This window comes from Stegostoma tigrinum, chromosome 2 (assembly GCF_030684315.1).
Source record: "Stegostoma tigrinum isolate sSteTig4 chromosome 2, sSteTig4.hap1, whole genome shotgun sequence".
Lineage (NCBI taxonomy): Eukaryota > Metazoa > Chordata > Chondrichthyes > Orectolobiformes > Stegostomatidae > Stegostoma > Stegostoma tigrinum.
Window position 1 is genome coordinate 77,454,202 of NC_081355.1, and position 22,222 is coordinate 77,476,423.

The 22,222-nt window shown below is 44.3% G+C and overlaps 1 protein-coding gene across 4 annotated transcripts in view; it reads right to left on the reverse strand.

The window, feature by feature from the left end:
* The window catches only part of cdk6 (cyclin dependent kinase 6), a 233,213-nt gene that overhangs the window by 15,635 nt on the left and 195,356 nt on the right, over positions 1 to 22,222 (reverse strand). For all 4 annotated transcript variants that reach the window (XM_048521459.1, XM_048521475.1, XM_048521467.1 and 1 more), the window contains exon 5: positions 18,721 to 18,830. In XM_048521459.1, coding sequence (XP_048377416.1) covers positions 18,721 to 18,830 — 110 coding nt within the window. The remainder of the gene's footprint in view (positions 1 to 18,720; positions 18,831 to 22,222) is intronic.

The following is a 22,222-nucleotide window of genomic DNA, read 5'->3' on the forward strand; positions in this document are numbered from 1 at the left end:
AAAGGTTGGCATATATGCTGAAGATGGAATGGGGAGAGGAGTAAACAATAGGTGGAGATGGAGCCCAGTGAGAGACAATAGCAGTTGGGCAGATAAAGGAATGGTCAGCTTGAGGGAATAAAAAGCTGCTAATTAGGATCATAGATAGCTGAAGGGTTGGTTGTGGTAGCAGTCCAAGTGATGACAAAGCCTGGTGTGTGTGGGGTGATATGGTTGAAAATGCTCCAGCCCTAAAATAATTGATATCGAGTCCTGAAGGCTGGAGGGTCCCTCATCAAGAAATGGAATGTTGAGATGAGATTACAGAATCATCGCGTTCACCAGAAACTATACAATAGAGTTTAAATATATTAGGCTAAACAGATACACAATCAACAGATGAAAAATGACCTTATGTTAAAATGATTTAGTTTTATTCTCTTCTTTGTACTGAGCAAGTAAATGTTAAGTGTGTGAAATGTAGATTTCAGAGCATACTCAGTTCCAGCATTGCTAGGTGTCAACATTAAACTCTTCCTGCAATAGACAGTGCTTCTTGGAAGGTTTTTAACAGGTCACTCGGATCAACTCTGTGGTCACAGAAGATCAGTGCAAAAGACTACAGAAAGAGAGTGGAGATATGGGATTTGGAGAGACAGAGCAGGCCCCATGTGAGAAAAGCTGACTTTTGGTTATACAGCGGGAAAGGCAATTGAATGGCATTGACTCTGAGTTGTGAGAATGTTCAAACCAGTTGAATTGATCTGTGTTGCTGGGGTGCACAGAAATCTTTGGAAAAAGAGCAGCAATTTCATGCAGAAATTAGATGTTGAACTGTATTGCTGAAAGGGCAACTGAAACACAGTGAACCTATGTAGTTGAGGACTAGTGAGAAATCAAGAGCAGCTGGATATCTCTGTGCTGTTAGAAACTAGGCCAAGTTTTGGGAGTTAGTTGTCAGCTCAGTGTTACAGGCAGGTTTTTGGAAAAGTCCAAGAAATTGCGACATGTCAAAGTTGTGTGCCCCTGTTAGGTCAGTGCTGATTAAATTAACACACTGAAAGGCCACAAGCTATTGGTTATAATTGAAAAGCAGTGCCAATTGAAGCAGCTGAGCAAGGTGGGAGAACAAAGAACAGTACAGCACAGGTACAGGCCCTTTGCCCCAACAAGATCATGCTGACACATAGATAATAAAATGCGAGGCTGGATGAACACAGCAGGCCCAGCAGCATCTCAGGAGCACAAAAGCTGACGTTTCGGGCCTAGACCCTTCATCAGAGAGGTGGATGGGGAAAGGGTTCTGAAATAAATAGGGAGAGAGGGGGAGGCGGACCGAAGATGGAGAGAAAAGAAGATAGGTGGAGAGGAGAGTATAGGTGGGAGGTAGGGAGGGGATAGGTCAGTCCAGGGATGACGGACAGGTCAAGGAGGTGGGATGAGGTTAGTAGGTAGGAGATGGAGGTGCGGCTTGGGGTGGGAGGAAGGGATGGGTGAGAGGAAGAACAGGTTAGGGAGACAGAGACAGGTTGGACCGGTTTTGGGATGCAGTGGGTGGAGGGAAAGAGCTGGGCTGGTTGTGTGGTGCAGTGGGGGGAGGGGACGAACTGGGTTGGTTTTGGGATGCGGTGGGGGAAGGGGAGATTTTGAAGCTGGTGAAGTCCACATTGATACCATTGGGCTGCAGGGTTCCCAAGCGGGATATGAGTTGCTGTTCCTGCAACCTTCGGGTGGCATCATTGTGGCACTGCAGGAGGCCCATGATGGACATGTCATCTAAAGAACGGGAGGGGGAGTGGAAATGGTTCGCGACTGGGAAACGCAGTTGTTTATTGTGAACCGAGCAGAGGTGCTCTGCAAAGCGGTCCCCAAGCTTCCGCTTGGTTTCCCCAATGTAGAGGGAGCCACACCGGGTACAGTGGATGCAGTATACCACATTGGCAGATGTGCAGGTGAACCTCTGCTTAATATGGAAAGTCATCTTGGGGCCTGGGATAGGGGTGAGGGAGGAGGTGTGGGGGCAAGTGTAGCATTTCCTGCGGTTGCAGGGGAAGGTGCCGGGTGCGGTGGGGTTGGAGGGCAGTGTGGAGCGAACAAGGGAGTCACGGAGAGAGTGGTCTCTCCGGAAAACAGACAAGGGTGGGGATGGAAAAATGTCTTGGGTGGTGGGGTCGGATTGTAGAGGGCGGAAGTGTCGTAGGATGATGCGTTGTATCCGGAGGTTGGTGGTGTGGTGTGTGAGAACGAGGGGGATCCTCTTTGGGCAGTTGTGGCGGAGGCGGGGTGTGAGGGATGTGTTGTGGGAAATGCGGTCAAGGGCGTTCTCGACCACTGTGGGGGGGGAAAGTTGCGGTCCTTGAAGAACTTGGACATCTGGGATGTGCGGGAGTGGAATGCCTCATCGTGGGAGCAGATGAGGCGGAGGAATTGGGAATAGGGGATGGAATTTTTGCAGGAGGGTGGGTGGGAGGAGGTGTATTCTAGGTAGCTGTGGGAGTCGGTTGACTTGAAATGGACATCAGTTACAAGCTGGTTGCCTGCGATGGAGACTGAGAGGTCCAGGAAGGTGAGGGATGTGTTGGAGATGGCCCAGGTGAACTGAAGGTTGGGGTGGAAGGTGTTGGTGAAGTGGGTCCCGCATTTCCCGCAACACATCCCTCACACCCCGCCCCCGCCACAACTGCCCAAACAGGTTCCCCCTCGTTCTCACACACCACCCCACCAACCTCCGGATACAACGCATCATCCTCCGACACTTCCACCATCTACAATCCGAACCCACCACCCAAGACATTTTTCCATCCCCACCCTTGTCTGCTTTCCGGAGAGACCACTCTCTCCGTGACTCCCTTGTTTGCTCCACACTGCCCTCCAACCCCACCACACCCGGCACCTTCCCCTGCAACCGCAGGAAGTGCTACACTTGCCCTCACACCTCCTCCCTCACCCCATCCCAGGCCCCAAGATGACTTTCCATATTAAGCAGAGGTTCACCTGCACATCTGCCAATGTAGTATACTGCATCCACTGTACCCGGTGCGGCTCCCTTTACATTGGGGAAACCAAGCGGAGGCTTGGGGACCGCTTTGCAGAACACCTCCGCTCGGTTCGCGATAAACAACTGCACCTCCCAGTCGCAAATCATTTCCACTCCCCCTCCCATTCTTTAGATGACATGTCCATCATGGGCCTCCTGCAGTACCACAATGATGCCACCCGAAGGTTGCAGGAACAGCAACTCATATTCCGCTCGGGAACCCTGCAGCCCAAAGGTATCAATGTGGACTTCACCAGCTTCAAAATCTCCCCTTCCCCCACCGCATCCCAAAATCAGCCCAGTTCGTCCCCTCCCCCCACTGCACCACACAACCAGCCCAGCTCTTCCCCTCCACCCACTACATCCCAAAAACAGTCCAACCTGTCTCTGTCTCCCTAACTTGTTCTTTCTCTCACCATCCCTTCCACCCACCCCAAGCCGCACCTCCATCTCCTACCTACTAACCTCATCCCACCTCCTTGACCTGTCCGTCTTCCCTGGATTGACCTATCCCCTCCCTACCTCCCCACCTATACTCTCCTCTCCATTTTCGGTCCGCATCCCCCTCTCTCCCTATTTATTCCAGAACCCTCACCCCATCCCCCTCTCTGATGAAGGGTCTAGGCCCGAAACGTCAGCTTTTGTGCTCCTGAGATGCTGCTTGGCCTGCTATGTTCATCCAGCCTCACATTTTATTATCTTGGATTCTCCAGCATCTGCAGTTCCCATTATCACCAATGCTGACACATGATGCCTTTCTAAACTAAAATCCTTTTGCGTCTACGCAAGCTGTATATCTTTATTCTTTACCTCTTCGTATATTTTTCAAGATGCTTCTTAAATATTGCTATTGTGTCTACCTCCACCATTTCCTCTGACAGCGCATTCTAGGCACTTACCACCCTCTGTAAAGCGAAAACTTGCCTCTCACATTGCCTTTAAACTTACCCCCTTTTACCTTAAACAAATGTCCCCATGTAATTGACATTCCTACCTTGGGGGAAAAAAAACTCAGACTATCTACAAGATAATAAAATGTGAGGCTGGATGAACACAGCAGGCCAAGCAGCATCTCAGGAGCACAAAAGCTGACGTTTCGGGTCTAGACCCTTCATCAGAGAGGGGGATGGGGAGAGGGTTCTGGAATAAATAGGGAGAGAGGGGGAGGAGGACCGAAGATGGAGAGTAAAGAAGATAGGTGGAGAAAGTGTAGGTGGGGAGGTAGGGAGGGGATAGGTCAGTCCAGGGAAGATGGACAGGTCAAGGAGGTGGGATGAGGTTAGTAGGTAGCTGGGGGTGCGGCTTGGGGTGGGAGGAAGGGATGGGTGAGAGGAAGAGCCGGTTAGGGAGGCAGAGACAGGTTGGACTGGTTTTGGGATGCAGTGGGTGGGGGGGAAGAGCTGGGCTGGTTGTGTGGTGCAGTGGGGGGAGGGGACGAACTAGGCTGGTTTAAGGATGCAGTAGGGGAAGGGGAGATTTTGAAACTGGTGAAGTCCACATCGATACCATATGGCTGCAGGGTTCCCAGGCGGAATATGAGTTGCTGTTCCTGCAACCTTCGGGTGGCATCATTGTGGCAGTGCAGGAGGCCCATGATGGACATGACATCTAGAGAATGGGAGGGGGAGTGGAAGTGGAAATGGTTTGCGACTGGGAGGTGCAGTTGTTTGTTGCGAACTGAGCAGAGGTGTTCTGCAAAGCGGTCCCCAAGGAGGCTTGGGGACCGCTTTGCAGAACACCTCCGCTCAGTTCGCAACAAACAACTGCACCTCCCAGTCGCAAACCATTTCCACTCTCCCTCCCATTCTCTAGATTACATGTCCATCATGGGCCTCCTGCACTGCCACATTGATGCCACCCTAAGGTTGCAGGAACAGCAACTCATATTCCGCCTGGGAACCCTGCAGCCATATGGTATCGATGTGGACTTCACCAGTTTCAAAATCTCCCCTTCCCCTACTGCATCCCTAAACCAGCCAAGTTCGTCCCCTCCCCCCACTGCACCACACAACCAGCCCAGCTCTTCCCCCCCACCCACTGCATCCCAAAACCAGTCCAACCTGTCTCTGCCTCCCTAACCGGCTCTTCCTCTCACCCATCCCTTCCTCCCACCCCAAGCCGCACCCCCAGCTACCTACTAACCTCATCCCACCTCCTTGACCTGTCCGTCTTCCCTGGACTGACCTATCCCCTCCCTACCTCCCAACCTATACTCTCTCCACCTATCTTCTTTACTCTCCATCTTCGGTCCTCCTCCCCCTCTCTCCCTATTTATTCCAGAACCCTCTCCCCATCCCCCTCTCTGATGAAGGGTCTAGGCCCGAAACGTCAGCTTTTGTGCTCCTGAGATGCTGCTTGGCCTGCTGTGTTCATCCAGCCTCACATTTTATTATCTTGGAATTCTCCAGCATCTGCAGTTCCCATTATCTCGGACTATCTACACCTCTTTTGAGAGCTTATGGAAAAATACAAGGAAAGATTTATCTTGGTACAGCTGGTTTTTGGTGAAAAGTGAGATTTATGTCTGTAAGTGACGGCTAACATGCAATTTCCTGAGTCCAGGTGAGCACGGAGCAGATCAGCAAAACGGGAGAACTGAAGCCCATGGTGAACTATAATGAGATAGGATGACCTATTGAGTAATTAAGGTCCGTATGTAGTTGCTGATAATTCATGGAATGTGTCTTGTTTGCACGTGCTACCTTGATGTGTACTGTGGGGCATTCAGACACAATATACTTCCTATGTTTACCACGTGATGATTCTGGGAGTTAGAAACAAATTGCAGTTTTGGACTTCTGACGGAGGTGAGAGGGGAGGTGAAGGAGCATGTCTTGCACCTCCTGCAGTGCAGGGAAAGGTGCCAGGTGTAGTGGGGTTGGTGGCGAGTGTGGAGCAGATGAGGGAAACAATGGAATGAGTGGTCCCTATGAAAGGCAGATAGGGGTGGGGAGGGAAATATCTCTTTGGTGGTGGGGTCGGATTGTAGGTGGTGGAAGTGGTGGAGGATGATGCATTGGATGTGGAGGTTTGTGGGGAGGTATGTGAGGACCAGGGGAATTCTTTGGTTTTGTTGGTGAGAGGGGGCTTGAGGGCAGAAGTGCAGGAAATGCAAGAGATGTGGTTGAAGGTATTTTCGATCAACAGAGGGGAGAAGTTGTCTTCCTCGAAGTAGGACATCTGGGATGTTTGGGAGTGGAACACCCCCATCTTGGGGACAGACGTGGTGGAGGTGGGAGAATTGGGAGTAAGGGATCACATTCTCACAGGAAGGTGGGTGAGAGACGCTGTAGTCAAGGTTGCTGTTGGAGTCGGTGGGTTTGAAATAGAAGTCAGTGCTGAGACAGTTATAGATATGGATACAGAGAGGCCCAGGAAGCGGAGAGAGGTATTGGAGATGATCTGGGTGAATTTGGGGTTGGGGTGAAAGACGTTAGTAAAGTTGATCAACTGTTCGAGTTCCTTGCAGGAGCACGAGGCAGCGCCAATACAGTCATCGATGTAGCAGAGGAAGAGGTGAGGAATGGTGCCAGTGTAACAGCAGAGGAGGGACTGTAGAGGCAGGCTTAGCTCGGACCTGTATAGGTGCCCATAGCCACCCCTTTAGTTTGCAGGAAGTGGGAGGAGTTAAAGAAAAAGTCATTGAGGGTAAGGACATGTTCCGTTAAGTGGATGAGGGTGTTGGTGTTGGGGGACTGATTGGGCCTGTGGGAGAGGAAGAAGCAGTGGGCTTTTAGGCCATCTGTGTGTTAATACAAGTGTCCAGAGACTGGGTGTCCATGGTGAAGATAAGATTTTGGGGGCTAGGGAATTGCAAGTCTTGGAGAAGGTAGAGGGTGTTGGCAGTGTCTTGAACGAAGCTGGGAGTTCCCAGACTTGTGGGGGGGGGGTGCGCGTGCGGTGGCGGGGAGGCCGAGTCAAGTCAAGTGGAAATGAGTTCAGTGTGGCAAGAGCAGGCAGAGACAATGGGTTGGCTGGGGCAGTCAGGTTTGTTGATTTTGTGAAGGAGATAGAAATGGGTGGTGCAGGGTTAGGGAATGATGAGGTTGGAATCTGTGGGTGGGAGGTCTCCTGGGGAGATAAGGTTATGGATGGTCTGACAGGTGAGGGTCTGGTGATCAGGGATGGAGTCATAACTGAGACAGTGGGAGGAGGAGTTGAGAGAGTATTGGCGCCTGGCATCCGTGACTTGGAGGTCAGCACACCATACCACTACTGCACACCCCGTCAGTATACGTGAGCCTGATTGTGAGGTTGAGGTTGGAGCAGAGGCAGGGGAAGGCTGCGTGTTCTGATGGGGAGAGTCTGGAGTGAATGAGGGTGGTGGAGAGATTGATGTTGCATGGCAGTTGGAGATGAAGAGGTCGATGGAGGATAGGAGGCTGTAGGGTGGTGTCCAGGAGGATGAGGTTTGTTGGAGGCAGGAGAAGGGGTCAGCAGGGGGTGGGTTCGACTCCCAGACAAAGAAATAGGTGCAGAGGCAGAGGAAAAACAAAGTTCAATATCCATAGATGAACAAAATTCATTAGTGTGTGGGTGCACGGGAATGCAGGTGAGTCCTTTGCTCAGGACTGACCATTCGTCCTCCATGAGGGGGAGGGTCTGGGGGCATGGTAAATCGCTGGCAGGGCATGGGGCTGGAGCTAGGTGTCGAGCTGGACCTAGGAGTGGGGATGGAGACTGTCCCGAAATGGGTGTGTGCATGTGGATGGTGACGTAAGTGGAAACGGAAGTGACATCATTAGCGTTGGAAGTGACATTGTTGGTACTGACAGTGGCATAGTTTGTGTCAGTGATGGCATTGTCAGCGTCAGCGGAGGAACTGATGTGGCTGGCACTGGCGGAAATTACATAGTCAATAGTGTCAGTAGGAGGGGCCGAGGTGACCGCATGATTAATGGCACTGGGCAAATTAAGAGTGAGGACCTGGATAGGGTTGGTGTCAGGGGTGGGGGAGGAGGTCTGTGTTTGGAGGTAAGCACAAGCAAGTTTGGTGTACTCACACATATGTATGTACATATACAACAACAGCCCAACTCAGCTTGGCAACAAGCTGAGATTTCATGATCTCCTTCTGAACTTCTCACAACAGGACTTGGATAGTGGATAGCTTCTGCTCATGCTGCAATGAAAGGTGAGTTATCAGTCATTAGGTACATACCATGGTTGGGTCTACAAAGTGGTCTCTCAGAGTTACGGATCACCTGAAGGCTGCAAAGAACATGCTCTAAGCTTGGCATAATGCTTTATGCCACGTTTCAACTGGACCTCTCTATTCTCTTTGACAATGACACAGCATTTGTACTTTACTGCAGCTCTGTACCCTCACCTCATTGCTGGCAACGGTACCATCTCCCACTACCTTATTAGTGCTAGTCTGTTTGGGTCATAACTTCTAAATGATGACGTATTGAAGTGGCAGCGAAGATAGGAAAAGGAAGTAAATTTTACATTATGGATCCCTCATGTTTGTGGGAATCTTGCTCCATGTGTCCAAAGATCTATTGGCTGAGAAGCAAACTTGCTTATTCACTGAAAGATTCATGCTAGAAACTCAACATTGAGTAAATGTCATCGCTGAACTGAAGGATATTTGGCACCTATGCTGCCAGTGTCATGGAGGGGACAGCCTCTTGGCCATTAATGGAGAAAGCATTCTCTCCTCCTGTCTACTTTGAGATTTTAGAACCGGAGGTAAGCTCGTTGACCTGTCACATTTCATAAAATCTCATAAAATTTCATAACATCATACAAAACTGGACCTCTGTGAAGGTGGATAGCTATTTGGAACTGCACCTGAGATTGTGCTGCACACTTCAACCATTAATTATAAACAGACAGAGGCATTATTTTGGGCTGCTTATGTTGCTTTGAATGATTGCAGATTTATTACATGTCAACTCCATCCATTGTTGGGGACAATCTTATTTTTAAATAAATTTATTTGATGTTTCAGTGCAGTCACTGTTTTGTGAGGGGTTGAAAATATATCGTCAAGTACCACACATATGTAGAATCAAATCAGGATCAGAAGTAAGATGTTTAGCACTCTCCTACTACTGACCTGATTGTAACTTCAAATCTACACGCCCAGCCTTTCTTGACAACCTTTCAACCTCCTTGTTTAATAAGATTCTACCTAGCTCTGCCTTAAAAATATTTAAGAGCTCTGCTTCCATCATCTTTTCAGGAAGAGAATTCCATAGATTCCTGACCCTCTGAGAACAGAAACCTTGTCACATCTTATAATTCTAAACTCCAGTGAGTACTGGGCTACCCTGTCCAATCTTTTCTCATCAGACAATCTGCCTGTATCAGCTATTAGTTCAGTAAGCCTTCTCTGAACTACCTCCAATGCATTTACATCAGTCAATAAAAGGATGGTTTGGTACAGGCGAAATGTAAGGTTTGCAAAGCAAGATGATATGGCAGCATTACAGGACCGCTATTTGGATAACAATAGAGTGTATTTGATACATTTTCCTAGAACTATAAGCTGTGGATCCAACCAGGGATAAGGGTATTTTGGGTCTGGTGATGTGTAATGAGGAAGGTTGATGTCATAATGATGTCAGAATAAATGATCCCCCAGAAACAGTGAACATAACAAAGTAGAATTTAGCATTCACTTTGAGAGGACAGCTCCACAAGCCCTTAGGAGAATTATTTGTTACTTTTCATCTGCCCAAATGTCATTTGCCTGGAAAGAGTAATGCTATCTTTCCACTTACTGGGTTCAGTATTTGACAGCAGAATCAAACAAATCAAGGTTCCCAAACAATGGTATGATGCCAGAAATGCTTACCCTAACTCAAAAATGAATGTTGCTGGTGAATTTCTTCAGGAGCATGCTTTTCTCTTGTTGCCACTGAAATAACCCCACAAGGGCAGGATCCTGTCACCAAGTTACCATTTATTTACATGTCGAGAGTCCTTGATATTAATCCAGCTTCCTCCAAGGCAGCTCTCAGACAGTCAGGATGGCTCACACTCCTGTTCTGATTTGTCAACCAGGGTTCCCCTTTTAGGCCTGAATAACATCCCTAGTCAGGGAACTGATGTTCTATGAAGTTGTCTTGGCTGACCTCATTACAATCAGTAGAAAATACTGAAAATCTTCCACATTGCTGGGTAGATGCTGGTATTGCAGCTGTGCTTGAACAGCTTGGCTTGAAGCATAGCTAGTGTTGGAATATAGACATTCTGCACTACAACAAGGACATCTTTGAGACCTGCAGTCTTTGTTATGTCCAGTGCACTCAATTTCTTGACATTGCACGGAGTGAATCAAATCGAAGTGCACTTTAGTCACTGTCACACTGGAACATGCAATGCAATTAGACATTCAGTCCGGATGCTTGGGGTATCAGCAGAAAATGGCTCATCTTTAAACACTGATAAATCATGGGAAATGAATTACTAAACTAAAACTTATCTGTAATGACACCAGCTGCTATGTTTCTAGCTTCATGTAATTACTAGATGGCAGGAAATTCCAGATTTGGTGTTATTTCTATGTTTGTCAACTTAAATGAATCAAGTCATCAACAATGTAGCTGCATTAACAATTCATCTTACTTTACTAGCTGGACTGAACTAAATGGCAATGAATATACTGAACATCAAGCAAATAAGGATACGGTGGATTCAAATTTGATTGACATATTGGCATAAACAGTAAGGTGCCTTGTAAACTAAAAGCTTAGAAGTCTTCACAGGGTAGGCTTCTTCTCAACTTTCCCCTCATATAGCAATGGCAGTGACCTTATCTATAAACAGCAGAAAAGTTGAAGGTTCAAATCCAGTGGTTAGATTTTTGCTTTCTGGCACACGAAACAGAACTATCTCTGTTCATAAATCCTGAAGTACCATGGAGACTCTGTCTAGGCATGGAGAAGTCACGGAGCTCCTTGAATTTGCACCTTTCTTCCTGGATTCTTAAAGTTTTGAGGCAATTTTGTAGGCAACAGAAACAACAATCTCCCAATGTGACAACAAGGTGTAGAGCTGGATGAACACAGCAGGCCAAGCAGCATCAGAGGAGCAGGAGCAAGAACAATCTTCCAATGGTGGTTTTGGACTTCCAGTGCTGCCAAACCACAATTATAAGAAGTGAACAAAGAGCTTGTATTTCCTCTAATATTTTGTCTGTAGAAGGAGGTAGGTTAGTTTAAATGCCAGGAGGAACTGATAAAGCAGCACAGGAACAGATCAAAGTCTCAAACTGGGGCCGTCTAGTTAGCCTGGACAGTAAATAGGTCACGTTAAGTTACAGTTCGGAATATTGTTATGATCTATTCAATGTCAAATGTGTTGCGCAAGGATTCTCATAGAATGTTTCATAATACAAAAGATTATCTAAGTAGTGCATCCAAACATTTTTCTGCTCTACCCCCATTTTAAGGCCTATGCGTTTGTGTGATGCTTTTCTTTTCAGCTGCAAATAGGCCTGGAAGAACAGTCCATGCCCACCAACAGAAAAAAAGGGTTCAGCATTTAAGGGAGCCTCGCAGCCATCGGTGTACAGCAGCTACAGCGGCCTCAGCAATCGTGACTAAAGAATCCTGTCTTGTGATGCTGCTGGTGGATGAGACCAAAGACTGGACAACACGGCTTCAAATATATTACCAACAAGTGTAAGCTATGTACTCTGTTACTTGAAATATATAATTTTCCATTCAAAATGATGATGGACCCTAACAGAAAACTGCAACAGATAAATCTGATAATAGGCCAGGAATGCCCTATTTCCTTGGATTTTACACATGGCCATATCCATACATTTACTCTCAAAGTCTACTGAATCCTGTCCAGGCTATATAGAACACATGAAAGGACAGAAGGTGCTTGGGGTGCAAGGGAGAATCAATAATGGAAATTGTAACTGTTTCACATTGTAAAAGAGGATGCTTGGCCAAGTGAAACACGGGTAATGTCAACAATTTTCAAATAATATTCACCTTTCAAAACAAAATGATACTTCGCATTGTTTAAAACAGGGTTCTTCTAAAAAATATATCACTAGAAAGCAAGCATCCAGAGATATCAACAGATGATATAATCAAGCTGTTGGAGACGAAATGCCAGTGGTATACCACTGGGTAAGTGCAGAGGACACAGTGCCATGCAATCTGGCAAATGGGTCTGTGGTGTGTTTTCATGCTGTTAAGGTTTATGGTTTTCTTTTCTTTGCATTGTACAAATGACACTGGAAAAGGGCCATGAGGTAATTAAGAGGATAATGTATTCCATGATGTGGGCCAAGCCACTGAGCATATATGCATCCTTCATCCTCGGTGAGAAGAACTTAAAAGGCTCAATGCACATCTTCAATAGAAATGTTAGTACTAATCTCTCACGAAACACTGAATTCCTTTCCTCATCATAGGTCAGAGTCTAGTCATAGAGTCAACAGTATGGAAATACACTGTTCGGTTGAACCAGTCCATGCTGAACATAATCCCAAACTAACCTTGTACCACCTCTTGTTCCTGGCCCATATCCCTCCAAACCTCTCCTACTCATGTGCTTATCTAAGTGATTTTTAAAGACAAGTGATCCCTGAAATGAAATTAATGGCATCCTGATGGGCCTGAACAATGGTTGTTTTAGAGGTGATGGCACTGGACATATTGCCTCTGGGCTTCTGTCTCAATGCTCTCACAGAGATAAGTTACTATTTCTTCAAGAGATATCCCTTGAGGACCAATCCACAGACTTTGTGGGTTGGAATGAATTCCTGAGGCAGCCAGAAAGATGACAAATGATGGCAGCTGCGTGGAGGACAGAGCAGTTCAATGTTGACGGACAGTAAACCCTTGTTGCTGATCAACCAATGAGGGTCATCTCTGGGCACCGTGAAGCTTATATGAGTACAATCAGTGATGTCCTGTAGCGGCGGAAATCCAGTGGTGGCAATGAAACTTAGTTCCCTCTGTCTCCCGGGGACTGGGTCTGTCATGAAATGAACGTGGTGACCAACTCTGGTAAAGAAGGTGTCAGTGACTTGCACGATGTAGTGTCGTGTAACTGTTGTGAGTTAACACTAATCATAAGGAGGTTCAGAACTGGTCCTTGGAAGAAACCAGAGCAAAGGGGTTTCAATCCTTGTTGATTTTGTAACCAGCAGGGGCATGGCACGCAAAGCTCCACATTGAAAGACCTTTGGTGTTAAGGGCATAGTTGTCACCCACCTGGAAAATTACAGTTTCCTGTGACACTGGGCTTGATCATCTCAAAGTAGGTTTGTTATCGGTAGTTGAGGCTGTGATTTTCTTTACCATCCCACCTTTCTGTCTCTTCCTTTCACATCCTGTTGCTTGGGGTTTCACACCCTCCCTGGGAAGGGGTGTGGGAAACAGGGGTGGGGGTGGTATTGTGGTATTGCTAAAACTGGCAAGGTGTGCTGCCACTGCTAGAGTCCAGGTGACTGTCCCATTTTCCTTGATCACACTGTTCCCCTGGATCTTTCTAACTCTGTAGTTCATGGAAGCTGATGATTTCCTGCACTGGCTGTATCCTGACTGCACTCTGTCCACCGTCTGGGCAGCACAAGGTGCATCTACTTAACAAAGATCATGCCTCCCTTTGCTCCATTATTCTTTGTATGGGACCCTGTATGCACCTTCTACCCATCTGCCTTCAGGTTAGTCCCAGATAATGCATACTTCATATGTACCCTTGTGAATACTGCAAGTATACATGCGCTATTCCTGTTAGTACTGCAGTGATGCCATTCTGTCCCATTCATTCATTTTTATTGTGCTTATTTTGGGTGTCATCATGCTTTTTACTGGCAGGGCACAAAAATGCACAACATTCTGCATGTGCAATGAGAAACTTTCAGGAGTATCAGGAGACACATTGGAATTTCAACAACCCCTGTAACAAGGACTTCCAACACCACAATTTGCCTGATACATGGAGCAGGCAAGATTGTTGTCCCAGTGTCAACCTTGCTAAGATGAACATTGCCAGTCTAAAGGAACAGCATTGCAAAACCGGCACACAGGCCAGGACCCCATCCTTTGGATTTTTATGCTGAAATATAATTGGCACTTGCCTTTTCTTTTAAAATGCAGAACCAGCAACTTATTTGCAAGAAACTCAAAGTACAAGAGTTAAGAGGTGCATGCTAAGGAATTGTTCTTGTGGCTTTTTCAGGATGACTTCATGGTTCAGGCAACAGAAGTACATGTGGAGATAACATAAAGGAAAACCACAGGACTATAAATCATTCAAAATCTTAACATTCTAATATTAGAGTTTAACCACAGGTAACGAAGATAACGGTTTTAACTACCTTCTGTTCAGTAACACACAGCAGAAGAACTACCTCAGCCAAAGGAATTATATCTATTACCACCTGGGGAAGCTGTTGTGGAGAGAACTATTCCTGGTTTCTTGATTTTCAGAAGAGGGAGAATAATACTGGAACATAATTGTAATCGTTAATACTTAAAGTTTCTGAGCGGCATGGTGGCTCAGTGGTTAGCACTGCTGCCTCACAGTGTCAGGGGCCCGGGTTCAATTCCAGTCTCAGGCGAGTATCCATGTCAAGTGTGCACATTCTCCCTGTGGGTTTCCTCTTGCAGTCCAAAGATTTAGCCGTGCTAAATTGTCCATTGTGTCCAGGGTGCGGAGGCTAGGTGGATTAGCCATGGAAAATGTAGAGTTAACGTGGATTGGATGGGCTGTTCTTAGGGAGGATCGGTATGGACAATATGGGCCGAATGGCCTGCTTCCACACTGTCGGCATTCAATGACTTCAAAGTTAATTTCTTATCAAACTACTTAACTGTGATGGAGAGCTAGAAGATTGAGAATAATTGCAGGATCCTGGCTGATTTAGTAATTATACTTAATCATAACAACAGTGTTAAAGTAGTATTATTCTCCCTCTTCTCAAAAATTGAAATTCTCTTTGTCAGCCTAGAAATAAACAGCATCACTGGCATTGCTTTTAGTAATATTACCAGTTCACTTACTGCTGAGGCAACAGAAGACTGTATTGAGCAGAAATTGGATATGTTTCAAGATTACAATCGGATATGTCAATACAACACTCACTAATAATAAAAGATGTATAGTATAAAACTTGGGTAACTATAACAGCAGGATACAATTTAGATGAATGATGTTCAAAGTGTAGAATGTCAAGTCAGCACTTTTACGTAAGAGCTTCAGGCAGAAAGCCATTGGTCTATCTTGTCCTCCAGTCCACAATGTTCTTTTGCTGCATTTCTAATAACACTAAATTTCACTTGTTTATTATGTCCCAGTGATTTTTTTCAAACATAATTTGGTTTCTTGTTTCACACCCATGCTAGTAATCTACTCCAATTACCACTCTGTTCAGAAAGATTCTTCTTTTCGTACCTCGGGTCACAGTAATCCTAATTGAAAAAGGAGTCTTGAAAACTGCACGACCCAAAAAACCAACAATACCCTAGGTCACTGTTCGGTTCATAATGGTTAAAAAAAATCATGTCTTAACATTATCTGTCCTTCTATTTGTAGGTTTGAATAAGGCTTACGACCCCAGGCTTGGTGAAGAATTGGGTGCACAAGAGAAAAGTGAAAGTTTGAATGGCAGTGAGCCTGAGTAGCATTAAGAAATAGTGTCTTGGAAATGTCCGTGCTCATCCGAGATGGAAAACGGCGGGGGGGGGGAATATGATATTGGGGTACTGCAACTCATCAGTTCTCCACACTTTTGTTTCTATACTGTTGCCCTTCAAGTGGCCTCAATGATGCCTGTCTTTAAATTGCTCATCCTGATGTTATCCAACACTTGGAAAGTATAGTTTCTCCCCACAATTCCTCAAACACTTTATTCATTTATTATTTTTAACAATACAAGGCATAGTTCCTTAAACCTAAATGGGACGGACTTGGAATTTGCATGACGTTGAGCTGTGAATCAGCAGCACATATTACATCTCACCCAGTTTTAATTTCCACTATAATGATCTGCCCCCAATATGCCCAAAATTTAATCTGAATAGGTGCAGAAATGTCCAGTCTGGGGCACCGCCAGCTTAATTTGCTTGGGCAACTAGAGTTGAAGAGTGCGTGGTCGTGCTTACTTTTGAAATCTCTACATTTTCCAGCTGATATTTTTGATTATCAGCCTTCAGATTTTCTGCTTATGAGAAATGAATTCTGGGGTAGAGAGGGAGGAGAATCAGGTTTGCTCTCAAGCTGAGCATTTCAGCACCACTGTCTGCATGAAGTTGAATGAGTGAATGTGTCTCAGCAGTTTGGTTGCCACTGCAAACGACATGTTTAATTCACTGCAAATTCAAAATTCTGCACAACATTTAATTTGTAAATTATTTCAGGAACCTCAAAGTGTTGTATGTTTTTCAGTTTTAGAAGTGTGATTGTTCATCAGGATCAGCACAATTATAATTATTTCTGCATATTTATGTTGAGAAGCAAAAATGGAAGTTACCAAAGTTTTACAAGCTTCCCAAATGCTTTCGAATTTTCATCCTCAACAGATGACAAAGACTGTAAGGGTGCTGCAAAAATAAATTCTTCTTTCAAGTTTCCATCACGTGGACATGCATGACAATTCTTTACTGTAAAACAGCAGATAACAATACATACGATATGTCTCAGCAACTGGCCTGTGATAAAAAGCTGGTCACTACATTCTGCTTCTTCACAGAGTGTTAGGTGTGGCACAAAGTGAAGATATCCTCAAGAACTGCAGCAGGGTTCTTAGAAAACTCAATGAAGTCACATGCAGAGAGCTGATGATTAACTTTAAAGTTGGATAAATTAGAAAAGAGATTGAGCCAAAGAATCCATTACCTTGTCATTTTGGGTGCATGGAATAGTGTGATGAGAATGTTCCCTGTGGATGAATAATGAGGCCCAAGGGTCTCCAGTGCTAGATTCACCATATCTAAACACCTCCAGGTATGACCATTATTTGCAAATGCAAAGGATCTAATGCGTGTTTCAGGCATCAAGTAAAGAATATTTTGTCCTTATCTACATTGGCAGACACTGGTGTATGGACAGAAATGGTGTGCACTTTTTGCCTGCTGTATTGAGATCTTAGTTGTCAGAGTGGGCATTGACTTGACCAATTTCTAGACCTTTGTATTTTCTCTTTATTGCTATTACCTTCACCACTCCTAATGTAATTATTATTTTGGACAGTGGTAAACAAAGCCAAAGCAAACTATAAAGGTGGCATGAACAAATCAGAAGTCTGTGTCACACAACAAACCAAAAAAGAATATTTACATTCCCTAGCTAGTTAGGAATATAACAGGAAGCCATTTTACCCCTCAAGTCGGCCCAAACATCTGAGTAGACCATGGCTGATCTATACGTCAATTCAGTATCCCTTGATATCCTTACCCAAAAAAATCTACCCATCTCAATCTTGAAAGTGCTTTAGGGCCCAATAACCAATTCTGTTATTAGAGTGAGTTCCAGATTTCCGTTATCACTGCACATTAAAAAAAGATACTTCCTGTTTTTTTGAAGATTTTTACAAACCAGTCTTCAATTCTATTATTACACCTGCTTGTTCATGGATCTTTTACTAGAATATAGTTTCAAGTGTACTCAACCAAATCCTTTTAACATTCTACATAACAAAGTATGGGGCTGGATGAACACAGCAGGCCAAGCAACATCTTAGGAACACAAAAGCTGACGTTTCGGGCTCTAAACGTCAGCTTTTGTGCGCCTAAGATGCTGCTTGGCCTGCTGTGTTCATCCAGCTCCACACTTTGTTATCTTGGATTCTCCAGCATCTGCAGTTCCCATTATCTCTGATTACCCTTTTAACATTCTAAGCACCTCAAACAGAAGTCAAACTTCCATACTCAGTTATTTGGTATAACATACGCAATAGCGCACAATCTCTTCCGTCAATGACATAGGCTCATTGTGTAGATGAAGGTTTGCTAGTACAAGCAGAATGAGAAGCTCATTCCAAAAATATTTCTGGTTTCATGAGAAATAGTGAAGAGACTATATGGGCAATTCAATTCCATCTGTTTTAATGAATTAGGACTAAAGCAGGCTTAAATCACGTTGGTTGAATTTACAGTTCCATTTTGCTCCACTACCATTTTAACACCGCCTTCTATTAGCTGACCCAAAACAGATGGGTCTCGGATTAATTCATGGAGATCAGGCTTAAATTAAGAATATTGGGCCCTACAATACTACAAATCAAAAGTAGCTTTGAGGGCATGCTAAGCAAATTGTGCATTCAAAAATTGGCTCTGAAGAGAAAATTACTTCCAATGTTAAGCACATAATCATACGAAGCAAACAGGAGTAAGTGTTTGCTTTTGACCCTTACAAGAATAGTGAAGACTGCTGCATCCCCAGTTTTTCCACTCTAGGACTGTTCCCCAGCCAGATCTAACACTACACAGCTGGACCAGCCTTAGAACCACACAACCTAGCATGAGCCTAAAGTTGGTGGGGTATAGCAGGTCACCCATTCAGAACATGGATCTGACAAGCAGCACATTCAACAGGTCCCAGCATCAAACAGGACTGTCTCAGTAGCTGATCAGCTTAAAATACCTTCTGAAATATTCACACAATACTACTATACATAGAGTTTAGAAGAATACTTCCCCCATCTAAGCTTTAGAAGGAGATTATATTCTCCGGACTTCATTCAATAATTGTAATATTCTTGCACCAATAACGAGCCTTACCTTCGACGGAACATTTCTGCAAATATGCAGCCAACACTCCATAGGTCAACAGGTGTTGCATAACTAGACTGCAGCAGAACTTCTGGTGCCCGGTACCACAAAGTGACAACCTGCAAAGTCAAGACGTCTGATTTAGTCATCAATGAATTTCAAATTGCAAATATTAATTTGTAGGTTTTTTGAGACACTTATTGACAGAATAGTTTCATGCACAAGAAGTCAGTACTGCATGGCTTCTCTGGCTACTTAAATGGAATATGGTAATAACACAGTGAAAAAAGCACTCTACAAATTTTAAAAGAACTGCTTTTTTCCCCATAAATGCACTTCAATTCCCAAATAAAAACATCACAGAACGATGGTTGTTCTCTGCAATATAATCACTTAAAGAAAACTGTTTCTGTGTCACAACGATTCTGGCCCTACCTACATAACTATCCAGTCAAAAGTGGACTCCCTTATTGTTAGAGTGGCAACCTGACATTTCCTTGTATCCACATTCATGTTAATGTGACATTGTACTTAAGTACTTAATATTTCATCTTAACATCCCAATGCTTCAAACCTCAGGAGACCCTCCTCATATCTAAAGGTAAATAACTATTTTTGTAGTATTAATCCCTATAGAATGCCACGATTTACAAAGTTTGTAGTATACTGTAAAGAGCTGCCCTCTTTGTTGCCTTTTTTGTTGAACAATGTTTAAATGGTGGCTGCTTTCAGTGAGTCACCATGTGAGAATCTTATCTCAATGCAATACACAACCGAAAAAGGTGACAAGGAGAGGATAGAATTTCTTTTTACATTTCCTTTTGAGAAATTAAGGACTGAAAACCATTGCAGCATGCTTTCTGGAACTTCAAACGTTGACTACAATGAAGTATGTGTGGTTCAAAAAATTGGCCAAATGCACGTGTCATGTTTATTGAATCTGCATGGATGAAAATAATCAGAACTAATTTTTGGGAACTTGAACTCTAACGAAGAACACTGGTCTCATTAAGGTGAGAGATTCACATTTTGGTGAAAGCCTGTAAAATAGAAGACGAAGATAAGGCAAGTATTTTTCTTACCGTGAGAGGCTCAAATGCTTTTATGTTGGCATCTAATCACCGTTTCCTACAAAAGACCAGTCTTATGAATGATGCTGAAGTTAATTAAATTCTGGGCTCTTATAGCACAATTACGAATGAAACTGCACTGAGAATTACAATGTCAACAGTTGCTTAGTGAGATTGGGGTAATGAACTGACTAGATAGAGACTTGTTTGGCAGACAGGAAACAAAGAGTAGAAATAATTGAGTCTTTTTCCCAAGTGGCAGCCAGTACCTAGTGGGGCACAAGAACTGATGTTTGGACCTCAGTTATTCACAACATATATTCATAATTTGGGTGAGGGAGTTAAATGTAAAATCTCCAAGTTTGCAGATGACAAAATCTGGTGTGGGAAGGTGAGCTGTGAGGCGGACGTGGAGTTGCTTCTGTAAGATTTGGCCAAATTCAGTTGAATGGGTAAACGCCTAACATGAAATATGTGGGTAAATGTGAAGTTATCCATTTTGGTAGCAAATGTAGGAAGGCAAGTTATTATCTGAATAGTGATGGATTGGGAAATTAGGAGGTGGAATGACAGGTCTGTGTGTCCTTATACACCAGTCTCTGAAGGTGAGAAATCAGGTGCAGCAAGTAGTAAAGAAGGCAAACAGTATACTGTTCATCACCATGACAGGCTTCAAGTACAGGGGCTATGATATCTTGCTGTAATTATACAGAGCCATGCTGAGACCACACTTGGAGTATTGTGTGCAGCTGTGGTTTTCTCATCTGAGGGAAGATGTTCTGCCTATAGTCGATTCCTGACATGGCAGGACTAATGTAAAAAGAGAGGCTGGATTGGTTAGGACTTTTCCAGCAATTTGTTTGTATTTCAGTTAGGACTATGTTCACTGGAATTTACAGGAATGCAAATCACGTACAATTCTCAAAGGACTAGACAGGGTAAATACAGGAAGGGTGTTTGCGATGTGCCCAGGGAGTCTAGAACTAGGGGTCACAGTCCAAGGGGGAGTCAGCCATTAAACACTGAGATGAGAAGAAATTTCTTCACTCAGAGCGGTAAGCCAGTGGAATTCACTGTCACGCAAAGCAGTTGAGAATAAAATATTGACTGCTTTCAATGGAGTCAGATGTAATTATTAAGGCTAAAGGAATCAAATGGTATGTGGGAAAAGTGGGAACAAGGCTCTGAGTTGCATAAACAGTCATGATCAGAATGGAGAGCAGGTTCGAAGGGCTGAATGGCCTACTCCTGCTCCTATTTTCTATGAAACGGTTGCAGATTACATTCTTGAGTTAAAGCAAGTATCTCACCATTGTGGATGTAGAGAATACAAGTAAATCTTAGAGACCTTTTGTAGGAAGGCTAAAGAACAATGAAATCCAGACATGTGGATAAAGTCAATAAACTGACAATGAATTGGTCCGCAATTGAACCACATCCATGTGAACAGCAAAAAGAGATAGGAAAAGTTATAATCAGAAACTAGGGCAGCAGAGGAGGTTCACTGGATTTCAGTGAGATCTACAGTGGCCACGTTCATAGTCTCAGAGACAGAAATTTAGACATTACCATTGCCACAGTAGCCATTACCTATCTAAACTGTCCTTTTCCATTCAAAGTGTTATATCTGTCATTTTATGAAAGACGTTATAGATGTTACTGAACAAAATCAAGAGTTGCACTCAGTTATAAAAGCAAGTAAAACAACAAATGGAAGGTGAGAGTACTAAGCCGCGAATATAATTCAAGAACTCACAGTAGAAAAGAAAGTCAGATTCAGAACTCACTTTCATCACTGATACAGCTCGACCAGTGTCTGTTCTAGGAGAGTAGAGTACAAGAAATTCATAGGTCAGGTTCCCCTTTGTGCTAACTGTTCCAACAACAGTATGAAAAACAGGCCCATCGGCCCACCTTGCCCATGCTGACCAGGTTTCCTAAACTGAACAAGTCCCATTTGCCTGTGTTTGGCCCTTATCTTTCTAAAGCTTTCCTATCTATGAACCTGTCCAAATGTGTGTTAAATGTTGTAACTGTACCTGCCTCTGCCACTTCCTCTAGTCCAGTGCTGGTCAAGTTAGTGATAGGGTAGAATACATTCTATCAGTTGCCCATCAGTGGTAGTCCCTCGATAGGAAGGAATTGATTTATGAAGACAGGGTTAAACTGGGCCAAGTTACTTAAAATAGGAGTCAGCAGGTATGTGTCTCACGTTGCTGGAGTCTTAAAAGAAACACAGGGATTTGTTTTAATTAAGGAAGACCAAATGATAAAATTAGATATCATGTGACTGAAGTCAAAATAAAGGACAACATACAACCAATATTTTGCAAGACTATGCCAGTATTGGCCAGGTAAATTATTGAAGAAACCTACAAGAATGTGGTGCTCAACAGTACTCACTCATGGCTGGGCTAAAGAATGTGATAATGAGAAATTGC